General features: G+C 41.1%; 2 protein-coding genes across 13 annotated transcripts in view; one reads left to right on the forward strand and one right to left on the reverse strand.

Annotated features, from left to right (window-relative positions):
• The window catches only part of TM6SF1 (transmembrane 6 superfamily member 1), a 48,753-nt gene that overhangs the window by 21,331 nt on the left and 9,070 nt on the right, over nt 1-18,352 (forward strand). For 5 of the 10 annotated variants that reach the window (XM_049811518.1, XM_049811520.1, XM_049811523.1 and 2 more), the window contains one exon: nt 4,121-4,386. In XM_049811518.1, the coding sequence (XP_049667475.1) occupies nt 4,121-4,386 (266 nt within the window). Of the gene's footprint in view, nt 1-145; nt 520-4,120; nt 4,387-18,352 lie in introns of those variants that run through there. The other 5 variants (XM_049811526.1, XM_049811521.1, XM_049811528.1 and 2 more) reach the window with 1 other exon arrangement.
• Nucleotides 1,845-18,352, reverse strand: part of HDGFL3 (HDGF like 3) — a 39,031-nt gene continuing 22,523 nt past the window's right edge. Inside the window, exons 2-7 of one of the 3 annotated variants that reach the window (XR_007507392.1) lie at nt 17,280-17,356; nt 13,876-14,014; nt 12,432-12,590; nt 10,708-10,854; nt 8,028-8,231; nt 1,845-3,126 (exon numbers count right to left, since the gene is read on the reverse strand). Coding sequence is in view for 2 of the 3 variants with exons in the window: in XM_049811530.1 (XP_049667487.1) it covers nt 8,493-8,534; nt 10,708-10,854; nt 12,432-12,590; nt 13,876-14,014; nt 17,280-17,356 (564 nt within the window). In the remaining variant the exon portion in view is untranslated. The other 2 variants (XM_049811531.1, XM_049811530.1) reach the window with 2 other exon arrangements.

Genomic DNA, 18,352 nt, shown 5'->3' on the forward strand with positions numbered 1-18,352 from the left:
AAAGTATGATGGATAACTCTGGAATAAAAGGGCTGGCTTGGAAAATGTCACTGGAGATGCATACTTGCATGCAGATTATGCTGTCTTTCCAAAATATACATCAACTTTACCTTTTTTTAATATATACGTTATATACACACCACAGGCTCAATTTTCCCATATTGGTGCTTCTCTTCATGCTCGAACTCCTTACATCTACAGAGTCCCTGAAGAAGCAAAACAGTTTTTCCTGATATTGAACATAATGTATGGGATTCTTCCCCAGCTGTTGGCTTACAGGTGTGTCAACAAGCCAGAGTTTTTTATGAAAACAAAACAAGAAGAAAAAACAGAATAGCACAACTGTTTTCAGCTCCTCTTTTTGGCTATGTATATTATTGGGTTGGGATGTAACTGAACTGCTCAGATAGAACCCAAATGAAGCGTGTAAGATGTGTAAAATTGCACAATTGTGTAAAGTTGCACGGTCTGTTTTGTTTATCCTACTCAAAAAGGGAAAATAAAGATGACTGCCTTCAATACCACTTCTCAACATTTTGACTTTGCGCTGTAGTGGAGTTGCTAGTTCACACAGCTATTTTTAAGTAAGCTGCTTTGACAGTTTTAGAAATACTGCATGAAGTTAAATAATAATAATGATGATGTCAGTGTTCAGCCTCCACACACTGAAGAATATCAGCGCTAGCAATCCCTATACAGAGCTACCATAGAATGTGAAGGACAACATTTTAAAGTGTGAAAAATTAACATACATAACTCTGTCACATGCACAGGTTTTATTTGTCAAAAAGTATGTCTCGTGGGTCAGCCTTGTTAAAAATCCCAAGAAATCTTTTCAGAAGCAATCAACTCTTATGGTAAGACTCCATATATGATAAGCGAATGATAGAGTTTTGTTAATTCTTTTAAGGATTCACTTCTGCAAGGACTGCTCACCTGCTTGAAGTTAAGCATGTGCTTACTAGCACTTCTGAACTGGGCACGGAGGGCTCATTATCTTGAACAGTCAGGCCTTACACCATAGCATGCATTTTCAGAGAGGAGGTTTTTTTGGCCGTGTTCTTCTCTGCAGCTAATTTTGCTAATGCTGTTGGGTCATAAACAAGTAGCAGCAAATACAGCGACCTTGGTTTGTGTAGTTTATGTTTCTGTTTGCCATTACAACTGTTTCTATGCCTTCTATGTGTATTTATACTAAAAGCAGTACACTTAGAGCCCTTCTCACAGATTAAATTAGCTGATACATTTTAACTGGAAACACTTTATTTTGGGATGTTGATGTTTGGGTGTTTTGATTTAGAGAATTTTAAATTTCTTTTTAAACCTAATCAGTAACAAGAAAGCATCAGCTCATGCGCATGCGTGTTGCACCCTGCACAAGGGGACTTTCAGAGCAGCAAGAAATTCATGCTTTAACACTCTCCCATTGAACACTGAGGTGTAGTTCACAGCAGTGCTCAGAAGAGAGAACCCACCGTTTTATACCTCCAGCCAAAGGGGCAGGTCCAAAATAACCACAACACATCTCAGTCAATGCTTCTTGGCAAAAAGGAACTTAGCAATAATTTCCTCCAGCACCCAGCCTCCCTGGTGTGGGCTCCTTCCATGTACACTAGAACTGGGGATATAGCTCCATCCCAGCGCATCCTCCCAAGAAAACCAACCCAGAGCTGGTGGGCTGTAATAGGACATGCTGGCTCACAAACAGGTATTTGAGCCTCCGATGTTACTTCTAATGTTTTTAAAGAAACTTTGAATACATTCAAGGTGAATTTAATAACCTCCTGTTATCCAGAAAAGGCAAAGTACAGAAAAAATAAAGATCTCACCTGCACTTGTATCTATTATGGTCAACTCATGTTAACAGAATGTTTTGCTTTAATACTTGACTTACATTAATACCTCACATTATTACACGTATGAAGCCAAATATGACGCTAACTTAGTTGCTTACAACCTCAAACCTTACTCCCAATACACATTCCAATAAATTTATTCTGTAAAAACAATACATTTTTTTTGTTTTCTTTTTGTTTAGTTTTTTGTTTTTTTGTTGTGGTTTTTTTTTAGTTTTTTACAGTAAACTCATCAACTACAAACCTTGAATACGCAAAAGATGTTCCAAGGACAAGCATAACAGGGATTGATAAAACCAGACTAAATATGTTTTCACAATAAAAGCTGGCATAAAAATAAATAAAAATCTCTATTATCACAATAGCAACAATAATGTACACAGAATAATGGATTTGGAATGCTTACTTACTAGTCTAGTTCTATTTCCAAAAGGAAAAAAAAAAGCCAGAATGACAGCATCCTTTTTTAAGCCTTTCATTATTTAAAATTGATGTTTTCTTTTGGTTTCCCATAGGGTTCTATATCACAGTAAGCTTAAAAATGGAAAGCATCCAAATGAATGATTTCAAATTGTGTTGGCATTGGAAAAAATCCTTGTATTAATCTAAAGAAACACAAAAAGACTTTCACTAACTCCACATATAGGAACTAAGTCAGATAGTGTACATTACATCATGATTTTGAGAAGTATTAAGAGTATAACTAGCTAGGTACTTCTAATAAGGAAAGGTTATTTTATTACATTATTGAACTTGGCGGTGATCTCAACTGAAGAAGAATTTTTCTTTTATGTTGTAAACTGATCAAAAATCAAGAAAGTATGGATATAGGGAAATTTAAAATTATGTTTGTATGTGGAAGATATTGTATTGTATGGAGGGGACTCATTTCTAAGATTTACTTGTTTTTAAAAAAATGCTGATTTAGAATGATATAATTTGGAGTTACACCTTTTCTTTCTAGAAAAGGAATCTAAAACATGTTCAAGTATGCGGTATCTTCATAAACCTCAGCCACTGGTAAAGGGCAACTTCATGCAACCAAATAATATGAAAATCCAAAAGTAACCCTTAGAAAAAAGGGTAAAATGTCATTTCTGCAAACACAACAGATAGGAATGTGAATAATGTGCATACAAACTGGGATGCTGTTGATGATACTAATGAACAGATGTGGTGACTCATATCAAATCCAAGAATATTAGACAACCAAACATGTAACCTTCTTGTGTTTTCCCTTAATATTCAGCAGTCATTATGTTGGTTAAGTCTGAAAGAGAGAGAGAGAAAAATATCACATTTAATGTAAGAAAAAGCAGGCTATAACAAACGATATCATTAATGCCTTATTCCCACACTTCAAAGTCACAGGTACAAGTAACCACCTGGTCTGTTTGAACAAGATTTTTTTTCTAGAGAAAACTGCTTACATTAGATCAGCTAAACATGCCACTACAAAATATTAAAGAACACAGTTTAAAAGTAAACATTCAGGGGTTTATTCAAATAAGCAGCTCCAGTCATGTATGCGGGTTGTTCTTTTGTTTTCCCCAATCACTTAGTTAAGAATTTTGTAGTATACTTCATAGACAACCAAATTTTGCATTTTTCCTCTACGCTAAATCACCGATATGCTTCATGCAAAAGCTCAGGCACTGCTGTATTCCTGAACGCCTTGCAGTGAGAACACCCTTTCATTCAAACAATGAACACTCAGCAGGCCTGAAGAAAGATAAACAGTTTTCATAGCTAACGTATCTGAATGTTGCTTCTGAAAAGGAAACAGTTTGGCTTGGAGTTCACTGTAAGGTGATGACAGAAAAGGAAGAAACTCCCACTTCATGACTGAGTCAAGGTCAGCTCTTGCTTCCACTGACATTAGTGGGAACAGGATCAGATTGTGCTCGTGTGATCATGGCAAGTGTCTCCAAGTCTCCGTTTCTTCATATTAAACAGAGATAGCAAAACTCACCTACAGGCACAGGGACACAATACTTTTGTCCAGCGACACGACGACGTGCAATGCTACATGACTACCTAACCCTGAGCCAGGCATCCCTTCTCCTTTGTAAAGAATTCAGAGCGTGAATGCTTGTCCACCCACACCCTGACAGACGGAAAGAAACACAACACACAAGCAGTATGAAGGAATTAGTACTGTATTTGGTGTGATCGTTCATCCAAGAAAAAAATCAACATCAGGAAATAAGTGAGAGGGTACAGGTTAAATCCACTGGGGATGATGGAATTTTCATTTTACACAGGATCCGGAGGAAAACATGAAAAGAAGACATTTTAACATCCCTGCACTAGCAGTTTGCTGCCTACGCTCTCTCCCCCTCTGGCCCATCCTACCTGCTGTGTGTGATGCCATGGCTATAGTGGACTATGCTTCTCTGTCCAAGAGGGTAAGAGCGTACGAGGGCCCACACAGCAGTCTGGGATCCCAGTCTGGTTGCTGCACCTCTGAACTAAGGGCTGTGTTTGTTCAGTGCGGTTCTTCTCTCCTACGACAAGGGCTTTGCCAACAGTAAGTAATGGAAACCTGCACTTTCCGTGTGGGAGGTCCTGGTACGTCCTGACTAATGACACATGATAAGGGGTTATTATAAAATCCTCATGCATGTAATGATGGCTTACAGGAACTGCCTGAGCCCTGCCTCCCCCCAAAAGGTGTAACAATGCACCGCTCATCCAGAGCACCACACTTCCATTGACCTCTCTCCTGTTTAAGAGTCAATGAGATTGTACTTACAGATGCTTTGGAGACGTGGCTTGGAGGGATTCACTGCCGTTTCTTTCCCTTCAGAGGGAAGTGCAGACACCCATTAAAACAACTACAAATGATTAGTCAATCAAACCATGCCTTCTGCTAAAGTTCTTAATGACAGCTGCTACCCAGCACTGACAGGCAGGATGGGTGGTGAAACAGTCGGTCCCTACGGTATCACTCTCAGACCCAGTAAGGAAAGCTGTCCCTTTGGAGTATGAAACCTTTGCACTTATTAACAACAATTCTCCTCTGGGCTAAGGCCAGAAGATTGGCTAGGCACCATTCTTACGTGGGGTGCTGGGAATATTAATACTTCCACTCCCCACTGTCTCACAGATAGGTCCACTGGGCCACAGTGTGGAACAGGAGGGACAACAAAGAGCCAGGTATGCAAATCACCCTCTAGGATTTTCAGTTTCCAGTACCATCTTCCAGTGCGACACACATTTTGTCTCCTAGGCACACTCCTAGGTGCCCCAGCAGTGAGCAGTTCTCCCCAGACACAGGCAGCCCCCGGGGCCAGCGGGGCTGCACAGGGACCTCGGCTCCTTCCCCTACCCTGGCAGCACGTGCTGCCAGGCTCCCGCGGCAGATGCGGCAGAGCTGAGCAGTTTCCACGGTCTCCATGGTTTCACGTCTCTTCAGAAACAGATAAACTCGCATCATCTTTGTTTGAACAAGTCTCTCGGCTTTACTGTAAGATATGGCACAACGTGTGCCGCACTGTCCAACGCTACTGCACACAAAAGAAATAGCAGGGAATCTGACTGATTCAAGTGCACAATTTCAGCCATCACTAAAATTGAAGGACAGAGAACACAGAGCAGGGAAAAAAACTAAATCCACAAATTGCCTTGTCTTTTCTGGCACTGAAAATTCCTCCCTCAACAGTGGCTGGCGACTGACTCAGCCATCCTGTACTTTAAAAGCTCTTGCTGGATGGGCAGAAGGATAATTATTTACTTGCTCTGTACGATCATTGTTATTCCATATTGGTTTGAGGTCAAGATGGTTTCAGGATTCAATGTACACAGAGAGGCAAAGAGTGTATTTCATCTATACTGGCTGCTTTAATCTCAACTTGCATTCAGACATTTATGTTTCTCCTGAGTTATGTCCCACTGCCTTACTTAGCGGTGCTGTTATCCTGAGCTCTAGGAAGGCAGCAGACAACACAACTCTTTACACCAGAGAGTGTGCCACTATTTGATTTTTACGTAGAAATTTTTACTGTGCAATAGTTAAACACATTTTTACAAATGTTATCTTTTTTGGAGGGGTAGATTTTAACTTACCTCAAATGGCAGAAAACAAATCAGAGAGAAATACATACTCTGTTTTCATTTTCTGGAAAAATGCTCACATAAATGCTTTTACATTGAATAGAGCCCTAAATGCTATGCTTTGAATGTTGATACAACCCCAAACCTGTTGTACAGCCTAACCAATGTTATTGAGAAGTAAAGAAGGAAGAGCAAAGGAACCAAACATCTCAAAGCCACATCAGAAGGGCACAGTGAACCTGTGTACTCTGGCCAGTTTGGCCATAGCACTTGTCTTTCACAGCAGTAAATGGAATTGTTGCTACCCCACAGGAACATCACAACAAAAAAATATGTCCCGGACACAGGCTGTTTTAAATATGTTCTCCCAATTGCAATAGTATCAGATGGCAGTAATTTTGGACCAGATTTTGATCCCCTTATTCATGCTGGCAAGCAGTCACCTCCACAAATAGATCCACTGACTCCCATGTTAGTAACTGATTGTCAGCGTGAGTAAAAAGATCACAGTCCTTTACCCCACTTTAATATTCGGGCTGTACCAGGAACTAAAAAATGTATTTCATTTCCAACAAATGTATTATTTTTCAAAGACTCAGTAAAATCATTCACCTCCTGAAAGGCAACCACATGCATCTGTACACAAAGAGAATGCCTCATTTACCAACACAATGTCTGGACTGTAACTAAAATAATGAATACCAAAAGAAAAACTTGCCACATACCCTGAGTGCTGACCTTAACATTCAAATACTCTCTACAGGGCAGGGACTACAGCCAGCTTTCAAATGTCATTATATGGGTATCCAGAGAGTAAAAGTAAAAAGCGACTTAGGTGTTCAGTTATAAAGATTCAGAGTTAAACCAGCCAAGAACCAAACACACAAGTCACTGGAGATATAAATGTGGAATGTAAATCTGCTGCCATGAATTCACTGATTTAGGAGCTAATTTTGTACCACAGAAAGTAAACAACACAGAGCCATGAATACCTTTCCACTGGAATATTCTGTTTATGTGATATTTTGAGAAAGCCAAAACAATTTAGTATTTAACAGCAAAGGACTGTCATGGAGGGGTTCTGTGACTCTTGACTTGAGCAAACTCTGGGATGGGATGTCTTAGCTAATATATTATTAGTTAATTAATTTTAGATAATAAAACTCTGAAGTTCAGGCTTTGCATCTTTCTGGGGAAGGAATCAGCCAAAGAACAGAAGTGAGGGAAAGAGCTTGAGAAACAGGGAGTGGCAGGATGCAATTATAAACTGTGGCTTGGTCTGAGGAAGTTAATGTCTCTTCTGTTGAGAGTGCCTGTAGTCCTCAAGAACAGTTGAGAAACTAAGGGATGGAGATAAGAAAAGAAAGCAGCTTTGTCAACCCCAGGGATAAAAAAAAATAAATCACAAGTTGAGCCCTTGAACAGTATGAAATTGGCTGAAAAAATATCATAGCTTTGGAAGTCCTTTTATTTGCTCTGGGTTTGAGTCTTTAGGAAGCCATCACTTCTCATTTTTAAGCTTTCCTCTACCACCTGGAGGTTAGAAATTTCATTAAAAAATATAGGTGAAGATGGTCCTGCAATCATTTGATTTCAGCTGTTAACCCTTCGAGAAGATCCCCATAATGCTGAGGGTAAACGTGTGATTAAAAGGCAAGGTTCCCTCTGATCTGAAGAGGGGAGATGAGTCTTCAGCCTGCAGTCCAAGCATTATAAAACACAATCACTACCTCATTGTTATTAGTATCATTAAGAGAAAAGCTGCTTGTGCCCTTTAGGCAACTCTTGCATGGTCAGAGACCTGGGAGGTGCAGAGCACAGGAGCCAAAGGCTCTCCGGGACGCAGCCCGTGGGGAGCACTACAAGTAGGGTAGCTGAGCCCACAGCCTTCTGCCCACCTGCCTTCCACAGCCCTTCCCAGCCTCCACTACCAGGCATCTTTTAAGCAGCTGGTCACAGTGGCAAAACCAGGGGAATGAAACGCGCCTATCCTCGAGATCAGAGCTCTGAACTCTTTGTTTTTCTTGTCTCCTTGCCTTCTCGGTACCTTTCTACAAGTTATTCTGAAACAAACTCTGTCCTGGCGTGAGTCTCACGCAGACCCCAGCACCCTACCTTTTTGGGGAGGGCGCAGGTTTGCACCCCGGTTCATTTTGGTGTGCTCCTGGCGCCATCTCATGGCCAGCTAAACGTCCTGAGCTTGGCTGGCCCCGCAGGAAGGCGAAGCGGCGGGTACGCAGCTCCTGCGCTGCACAGCGGGGAGGAGGAAGCCCATCTTCTTCAGACTGCGTGCTGTTGGTCCAATGCTCTTCTCACAAGCTAAATGATTTTAAAGAGACCATAATCTCATCTATGATGGTGTCTTTTAGCAGACCTAGACATTCTTCTGAATTCACGCGTGTGAACAAGAGGACCATATCCCAACTCCGCAGGCATGTGTCGGTCTTTTTTGACCTTCCTTTCTATAGAAGAGAAGTCCAAGTGCGGGCGCTGGAGGAGCTCAATGCCCTCCGGCAGACTCCCAGTCTGGATGTCAGGCAGAACCTGGCTGCAGGACAGCCTGTCCTGTACCCCAGGAGGTCAATCTAGACACACGCTGTGTGGCTGGCTGTTTAACACCAGCTGAAAAAAAAAACAACCTCTGATTACTCTTTCCCTGAGTGCCTTGTGTCTGATGAAGGCATACCTTCTGAAAAGACACCTCGTCTGGCTTTGAGGACACCAGGAGATGGAGTGTCCCCTCCTGGTCCTTACAGAGAATTGCACTACTGACAAAATCTCAAAAGAAACCCTGAAGAGGATTTATTTACGTGCGAGATGCTGATTCAGCGGCAGAAAACCCCAAGGTGAAATATCTGGATCAGGATGTGAATTTCTCCAAACTCATCAGTGCTTTTATCTCAAGCTGCCTTAAAACCATCTCTTCATCTCTCTTTAGTACATGCTACTAAAACTCCACCTTTCCCATAATGTTAAAAGCACCCAAGACCTAGTTAAAGAATGGTCGCTCAAGTGTGAGGTCAGGCCCGAGTGCTGGGGTTGCAGAAGTCAGAGCAGAGCCAACTCCTCACATGGGTATGACAGTGTTGACTGTGAGTATTTCTGTGGAGTCAATGCTGGAAGGAAGGACACAGACTGTTGATGATATTTCAGCACAGAGGCTAAAATATCTGCAATCCTGAAAATGCTGAAGAGCACCATGATGTTCTAGCATGCTGGACTCTACCTCCCAGTGGTTACGAGCGTGTCACGTACGGAAGAAGAGCTATATGAATGTCACCAGCCACAAAGCCAACATCCCATATGACTTTTTAGCCACTTAGTCTGCAACTGACCTAACTCAGTAAACATTTGGTCCTTGCAAGGAGAACATGCCTGAAGTTCACAGGCACATACCCCATCACTGCTACAAACACGGGAAACAAAGCAGGCCTTCCTGAACCTCTTGCCACCTTGGGTGAACCTTATGGCCAGTTTTCTCACTCAAATACCTATTTGAAGACATGGAAGTGTCACAGGGTTCACCAGCCAGAACTTGGGCAACACATCCACTATGCAGTCACCACACTTGTCACCCCCAGACTCTCAAATTCTGTGGGTGAGGTGCTGTGAAAGAACAGCCAGGCATGGTGTCTCCTTGTGTCAGTCTCTGGCTCAAGCCAGCAGCTTGTTCAGAGTGAATGGGAGAGGCTCAGGGCACATTATCTTCCTGACCCCACGAGCCACATATCAAAGTCTTTAAAAGGTGAAGAGCCACAAACCACAAACACTGTACCATAGAGAGACAAGGGGAAAGGAAGCTCTGGGAGGAGTCTTTAAGAGGGAGGCGACAGCAGCTCCCCAGAGGTTGTGTTTTGTGTGAAAGGGTTGACACTGGGCATGCAGCTGGGTGCTAAGGCACCTTGGCAATGTCAGATGAGACCCTGTGCTGGCTGGCTTCCTCTCACACCTGGGGATTCGTGTCACTCAGCAGCTCCTGGGACAGCCCAGCCTGGCTGCTGGCCACGTGGCAGAGCCTTGGCATGGGAACCGCACAAGAACTGGTTCTGAGCTGGGGCTGTAACTCCTGGAGCAGGGAGGCTTGTGCTGCTCCAAAGGCTCAGAAATAGTTGTGGTTGTTAAAGGTGGCTGACGATTAACCAATTCCCATGCTAACTGTCCTGCTCAGCAGCCTTCCTTTCTGTTGTTGTGGTCACAACAAAGTAATATTGATATGAACACACAACTGACACAAACTTGTAAGGAGATTGTATGAAGCTGCTCTGGAGCAGACTGTATATCCCCTCCTTGAAGGTCATATCCCAAGGCAGGATCTGCCCTGAAACCCACAGTATGCAGAGTCTGTAACGTGCACATGAACCCTCAGGAACTCCAAAGAAGTCAGTTGGACTGCACAAATTTTAAATAAGTGTGAAAGGATAAGCAGGCTCCCACTGTTTAGTTAGCCAAAATGCATTATGCAAACAGTCTCATTCTGCTCTCACATCAATTCTGCTTCATTCCAGTTCATGGTGTTCAGTAGTTCCTGTCAGCTGACATCCATGCAAGTGTTCAAACAAAAATAATGCTTATAGTATCTTCTCTCATTCAGTCATTTCTCTAGAGCAAAATTTGTACTAGTGCAGGGACCAGTCCCATGTTTCTGTTCTAGACACATTCTGAGCACTGAAGTGCAATGTAAAAAGATCGCATGTGGTAGGCACAGGTCACTGCAATGCAATGCCTTTTACCCCTAGCTCCAAAGCCCCCCAGTAGCAAACTGCAAGGGAAGTGAATGATATTAACAGAAGCTTACCCCTTCACTGGTTTTCTGCAAATCTGAAGAAGTGTTTCTTGTGTCATTGCCTGCGTCCCCAGCATCAGAGCTGCTCTTATTTTCTTCCTCTTTGCAGTCCTTATCATCTTCATCTCCAGGAGATTTCCGTGACTGCTTGGAGGATTTCTAAAATGATCAACAACAAAGTTAAAAAGTAAAAACTGAGCTTCAGTCATAGAAAGATGCTTTTGAAGTGATTGTGGAATGCTGTCTGAACATGCAGTTCCCTGTTCAAGGTGAATATTGGGGAGGATCTGTGGGGTGAAAAGCGTTTTTCAGGTGAAGGAGTTACTGCCCTCAATGAAGCAAAAGGAGAAATTCTGTGTTGAACACAGGTTGGTAGCACAATTGACTGTGAGACAGACACAGTAATAGGAGATGGGTATTAGTGTTGGGTCACCTGTAGGTTTTGTTAGTTAATGAAACAGATGGTGCCAGCTTGACAGAAGTTTTGATTAAACACAGAGATGTAAAATGAGAATAACATTAGCAGAGCTGCTTTCCATACTTTTTTTAGTGCTGTCAGCTTTAATATATTAACATTAAAACCATGTGGAACCAATACATCTCCTCTGCTCCCTTTATGTTATGCAATTCTACAGTACAAAAGGATAAATTGTGGCATTAAGCCACCATTTTCCTAATCCTCTGTTTGTCCAGAGTCTTCTGGAAAGAAGGTGGTAGACCAGACCTGAATTTCTAATGTAAAACACACAAAGGGGGTGAAATTACTTAATACATTTTGTTCAGTGGATGAACCGTGAAAATTCCCACTCTCCCCCAAGCTGAGCCTGGATCAGACTGTTTGCTCGCTTCTTCTCATTTTGTTTAGTTTTCACTTTCAAAGAATAACAGGAATGTGAATGAACATGACTCTGCCACACTTTCCACAATTTTTTAAGCAAAGTACAGATCTGGAGGTACACACAGAACCGGAGGTAGTGACTACAATATTGGTCCTTTTCACCCAGGTGACAAGTGAGAAGTGTATCTGAACCCAAAGTTGTCACTGCGCAGGTGATTATGTTCACCAGCCATTATGAGGCAGTCTGAGACACATTACTCTTAGCTTCCTCATCTATGCTGTTACTTAGATATTGATAGGGCGGGTAGGTACTACAATGCAGGTCTTTTATCTACAAATTGAGTGCCTTACTCCCTGCTTAACAAATTAGTTCTTCTTCCCTCCCATTCTGTATCCTGTACTGAAGTATTTTACACTCAGCTACAACAGGAGCAGCTGAGCACATCTGACCCTACTGTGTCTTTTAGCATAGCAACTGGGTCACTCACACTGGAGATGGGAGAGGGAAGCTTGAATTCTCCTGGACAGGAACCAAACCTGAACTCATGTCTTCCAGGAGGCATGCTCCGAAGGCTTTTTTTTGCTCTTCATGGGGAAATACTAAGATGATCAAACCTATCAGTCCATCTTTGCATGGATTTTCTTTCCAGCCCTTCTGAACTCCTTCCCATACTTTCATCTCCTTCTCAAAGTGTGGGCACCAGAACAGGGCAGAGTATTTCAACTGCTGTCTCACCAAGGCTGTCTACAAAAGCAAGAGCACTTCTCCTTGCCTGTTTGAACACCATTGTTATGGTACTGGAATCAAAATGCTAAAGGAAGAACAGATTGCCATGAGGTGGACAGTAGTCTAATTATGAATGCACATGGGTAACAATGGAAAAACTCAGAAGATAACCTTTGAAGTGTAGGATTTTTTCCGTTTTGAGCCTGCTTTTTCATTCTTTCTTTTTCCTTTTCCATCCTCTTCTACCCGATCACCTTCCTCCTCACTGCTGGCATCTGCTGTATTTCCTCCTTCTCCTTCAGTTTCTGATGAGCTCTGTTGCTGAATTGCCTTTAAAATAACAATAACATAAACAAAAAATATCACTAAAATCTATTACTTAATTTTTGTTCTGTATTGAAGAGAGAAGTACTGGTAACAGACAACTTACACTTTAATCACTATAGTCAGGAAGAACTCAGGTTATTCTCGGAATTATCAAGAAAAAGGGCTGCAAAGGCAATTTTCTCAGTCACCACTTGAAAATAGTTATCAGATGCAGATTCTGGGATTGCATGTTCTGAAGGGTTTACACAGAAACAGGAGAGCCGATAACAAATATGTATTTGCTGGAGAACTAAGGGTTGCTCAGTGGAGAGACCTGGCATGTTCTACTTTGGGCAAAACTATGGAAACTTTCAGACTTTGGCTGCAATAGGAGAGACGTATTCAGGAGAGAAGATGGCTGTTACAAAACCCCCTCAAAGGGCAAGATCTCTGTATTAGGAAAAAGCAAACACTGACCAGAAGGCTGAGAGCTCTCTGACAGTCCATCTCACACAGACTATTCACTAGATTTTTTTAAATCCCTAAGCGTATGCAAAACATCTGTAGGGCTGAAAATATGAAACAGGAACTGAGAGGGGCAGCAGCTTGTCTGCAGGTGGTCCATATCTCTGGTTTGTAAGGTTTTGTGCTAATAATGTAATAGGTGTTCGCCTGCTTTTGGAGGTGATTTCTGCCTTCAAAGGACCACATTTTTTTAATAAGAAAAGTTCTTTGGTTTTATACAGCCCACCAACTACTCTTCTCCCCCTTCACTGACTTTTTGCTCCGGACATCCAACAGGGAGAGCTGTTGTACAGCAGCTACTATCTCCTAACAGCAGCTTAAACCTCCACCTTCTCACCCCTCACAACTTTGGCAGTGCTGTCCTATGTGTTATACATTACCAATGTAAAAATCAAAAGTGCAGTGACCTTAAGGTCTGTGTAAAATACACTGAACCTGATATAAAAATAAACAACAGGAAGAAGTCAGAAATTATTCATGTTTATATGGGAGTAAATAAAACCTTCCATTTTTAATTCAACTAAATCTGCTGCAGAATTTTCCACTTCACCACCCCAGAATATCACAGAAAGCAAGGGGCTCTGCAGTATGATTAAAGTTCAATTTGTCACAGAGTGCAAGATCACAGTTGTATTTACATTATGCAATTACAAAAGCTGTGAAACTTTCTAGCTCCACCAAAACTAGGACCTTCCACATCACTCATACAATGTTTGCATTGACAAGAAATCTTCAAAGAAGAAAACAAGAAAGATAAGGAGGAATAGAAGTGAAAGTCATTTACCTGATATCCAGTAAACTTTACTCCAGGGTTGTTTTCTATTTCCCACAGGCCTTCATTAAATCCTTTTCGCTTGTTCGACTTCCCAAACTTATCTTTATATTCTTTATATGGGAAAAGGTCTTTGGGCCCCAGGAATGCACTGCATTTTAACAAAGGTAACATTCAAAAAAGGACTTAAATTCCTCCTCTTAAAAAAAAAATAAAAAATTAACAGTGCAAATGTTTTCCCTATTCTTCTGCTCATTCCATCATTTCTTTTTCAGTTTTATTTATTTGTTTATTTATTTATTTATTTATTTAACACACTGGCTTTGAGTTACTGCTCTGAGTCTGATTTAATGGATTGGCTCACCATCCTGATGGTTGATGTTGCAAAATCATGCTGGGTCTCTCTAGAAACAACTAAGACAAGTCTCATTTATTATATTAACTACTGCTGGGAACTGGCACTTGAACAGTTTATGAAAGGGATTATATGACGTAATTGCCTGCAATAGCAAGGGACCAAGCTTCCAATCCTATGTGTTACAAATCCAGAAAGGCCTAAAAATACCATATGAAAAGTTAAAGCATGTATGGAGTGCAGAGAACCCATAAGCCAAAACTTACTCCTTGAACTATGGGAGTAAAGAAAAAACAGTGGCATTTATTATTATCTATCTATACTGCCAGTAAGCCTGGGAGCTTCTTTCTTCGAATAAGCCCCCCACATGCTAGATTCTGTGCAAACACAATAAAAGTGCTCTCTTTCCCAAAAATCTTATAATTTCATATAAGACAAGAAACAATGGGTAAATATAGGCAGATGAGTAACACAAGGAAACAATGAGACACACAGGGTGCTTGTGGCCAAATTGTTTTTTTAGACAGCACAGCAAAGGAGGGATTTTGTGCTCTGCTGCTGCATAAGTCAGCTATGGACTGAGCCAACTAATTTCAGGCACAGGCACCACAATGCAGAGGAAAATAATTACAAAAAAAAGAGAAGAGTGGTGACTTATCCTGCTTTTTCTACATACTTTACAGTAAAAGTCTAACTTTTTATATAAAACTGAAGAAAGCATAATTTCCTTTTCATTGGGTATCTATATCCAGTGTGTTGACTTTGCTCTGTATCATGGTACTGGGATGGCTAATCATAAGTTAAATTAAAAACAGCGAAGGCGAAAAAACCCCCTTCATTCCCACATGGAAGATTCTATGTTAGCAATGACTGGAGCTGAACAAGTCACAGTGTCCTTCACTATAATCACTGTCCTACTTTCATGATGATCTTTGCAATTAACGTTAACTCTATGGTCTCCGTTACCGTGGAGCTCCACCATTTACAACACATATATTCTCGTAAGATCACCATGAGGTTGGGAAGTTGCCCCTTTTTGCAGATGGACTTCTGAGGTACAGAGATTTGCCCAAGGTCAAACTCAAACTGATAGCAGAGTACAGAGGAACACCCAACTCTCTTCAGTCTCAGTCTAATACCTTAATTACAGGATCATATTTCTTCCGTGCTGTAAACGTTATTTCAGATTAATGCCCGATTTATGCTCTGATTCTTCCCAGCATTTATGAATGTGCAAAGTTCATTCACTTAAATCATCCCACCAGCCAAGAAGTTTGCCAGTACAGAGCCAACTGGTGGCTAAAGGCATCAGATGACAAGTCTCTGGAGAAAGAGCTTCCTTTTAACTACACAGGAGACAGAAGGGTATCCACACTCAGTTGTCTCATTGAGAAATATCTTAATTATATAATTACAAAGCTAAGAATGCATTTCTACCTGAAAGCCAAAAGTGATTTCCAAACTAACAGATGTCTTGTTAATATTAAAAGCTACAATAGAGCAAGGGATCTGAATAAATTATTTTATCTATGCTTTTGCTAATACTAGATGTCTCCTTGTTGCCAAAAATACATACAAACAGTTCTAACACAAATAACAAAGGAAAACTGTATGAAACTTACCATGAGAGACCTTAATTTAGCTCAACAGTAATGTATGGAAATGTTTCTACAGCCTTTTATGTACAGTAAACACTGAAAAATTGTCTACATCTTTGTTTGAAATATGTTCATTGCCACTGGGAGAGTATAACAGTTTCCACTGCTCTGCTATAAAACTAAGGAGCTGCAATCTACAGCTCATTTTTAACAGTTATGCTTTTTAAATTATTAAGGTAGCAGCTACAAACTGTTTTCCTGTTTCAGATGTTACAGTCAGATCATGGGCTAACACAATCTAAAACAAAAGAGATTAGCAGTTTGGGATTCATTCATTTCAGAATAAAAATGTTTCTTAAGAAAAATGTTTCCATTAAAAAAAAACAAAAACATTTTGGTTTCTGGTTTTAAAGCATAAATTTATTTGAATGTTATTCATTTGGGAATATTTTGTGACAGTAGTAGTAGATCACAATATATCAAAACATCAGGTTGTTTCATTACAGCAATAGGCAGAAATATTTTACCTAAAGAGAGGCTATTTTGATCTTTATTAAGCAGAAATTGCCTTTAAAGAATTTTACAATAAAAATGTGATGCATGAGCTATTATGTTCTGGAATAATGTTAAAAAATAATTTTAAATAAAGCTTCAAACCTCTAAAATTAAATTTAAAATGTCATCAGAATTTAATTTTTTCATTTTTTAAGGAATTCTAGAAAACATGTTCCCTGCAAGTGGGAAAGGAAAAGTTTTAAAATGTAAGCATTTCATGCAAAATGGAAACTGTGATTTTTTTTTTAACTACCTCAGACATAGTTTAAAATAGAGACAAGTACATTATAATTTTGAAACTCTGTACTTTGTAGCAATTACTACGAGACCTAACTTATCCTTTCTGTTCTGATTCCTTTCTTTCCCTATGAGCTCAGCCAGCTCAGTTTTTCTATCAGTTCTGAGAGCTCCATCCTACAATATCCCCAGCACAAATCTCACAGGAATGCATATATTTTAAAACTATGTGAGGACTGCGTGAGACGCTGGGGTCTCCTTCCTTTCATTTTACAAACTACCAAGCGAGTTCTCACACACAATACAAACCTAAACATGTCCGAATACAGCAGCCTGATCTCTGCTATCATGTACATCCAAGTAAAAAATTTTTGCCCCTGCATCTGAGTTCAGATGACCCTCTAATAAATTGATGCCAACACTTTTCTTTATGGGAAACACAGGCACTGTTTATTATTTATGCTCAGATCATGGTATCCCATCCATGCAGCAGTGTTCCCACCTACTTTCAGGTTTCACTTCCACGTCTTAATGCAAAAGAGCTAGGGTTGTAGGACCTATCTCTAGCCTCCCAATGGCTTCAGTCAGGATTTGTTCCAATAAAATAAGTGGAGATGACGTTAGCTGCAGTAGAAGACATTTGCAAAGAAAGATCGTGTTCATTCACTTACGTTTCATGAGTCCCAAAAAAGAAGATGGGGTATTTATTTGCTGGAGGCTTCACAGCTCCTTCAGGGAGTTCATCAATCTGTGAGACAGAAATGGAAAAAGGATTATTCCCAAATGTGGTGTCCCTTGTCCAAGAATCCCTACCAAGCCATGGAAGTGTTAGTGCAGGTATCCCTCAGGCCTGGGAGGTCCCCTGTGTGCTGGGGTGGGGAAGGGAAGACGGCTGCTGATTTTTGAGGCAGGCAGGTTGTACAAAGTCAGATACAACAGAAACACTACAGGGAGACAACAGGAGACCAAGAAGCAGACAAAAAGTTTTAATGATTTCATGGGCATTATAATACACAAAGGCAATAAAATAAAGTCTGCTTAATTTAAGTGTTAACTTCAGATGCTGCTCATCAAAGGCACCGAAGCCCAGAGGGTAATCCTGTCTGTCTCACACAGCCACCTAAATAACTTCTGCAACAAATGGGGAACAGATGGTATCTCTGAGACTCTGCAGCCGGAAAACCGGACAATCTCCCATCGGTGCTTCCGGGTGGTGATGATGGTATGCAGTGTAAAATGCGTAACGTACACCAGGGAGGAGGGCCTGGGACTCGCCTTCCACTGCGGCATCCTAATAACTGTTTTTGGTCACCACTCCCCTCTGTACTCCATCTCTCCTTTCACTTTTTATCCCTGGCTTTGTATTTCTCAAGATACAGATGCCGAACAGCTAAGGGAGGGATGGTGAAGGTGCTCTCCTGAGATAGAGCTGGGACTGGGACAAACCCCTCGTGCTGAGCAGTGCCTAGACCCCGTCTTCCAATGTCCGAGTGAAAGCGTTGGCCACAAGGCAGGAGGTTAGGCCCATGACTTCGACTTGTCCATATCTAATTTTTCAGTCCTCTGGAACAGAAACAAGAGAGTCCCGGTGCCTACCCACATAATCCAGAAACACAGCACAGCTTTAAATACTGTCTAAGTGCCTGCCTTCCCAGAAATGGCACTTCTGAGCATATGTGGGCGTCTAAAACTAAGTGTCCAGAGAACTCTCTGGCTAAGAGGGAGCCTAATGAATCTAGTTATC

Source organism: Accipiter gentilis, chromosome 10 (genome assembly GCF_929443795.1).
Source record: "Accipiter gentilis chromosome 10, bAccGen1.1, whole genome shotgun sequence".
In the NCBI taxonomy this organism is placed as follows: domain Eukaryota; kingdom Metazoa; phylum Chordata; class Aves; order Accipitriformes; family Accipitridae; genus Astur; species Astur gentilis.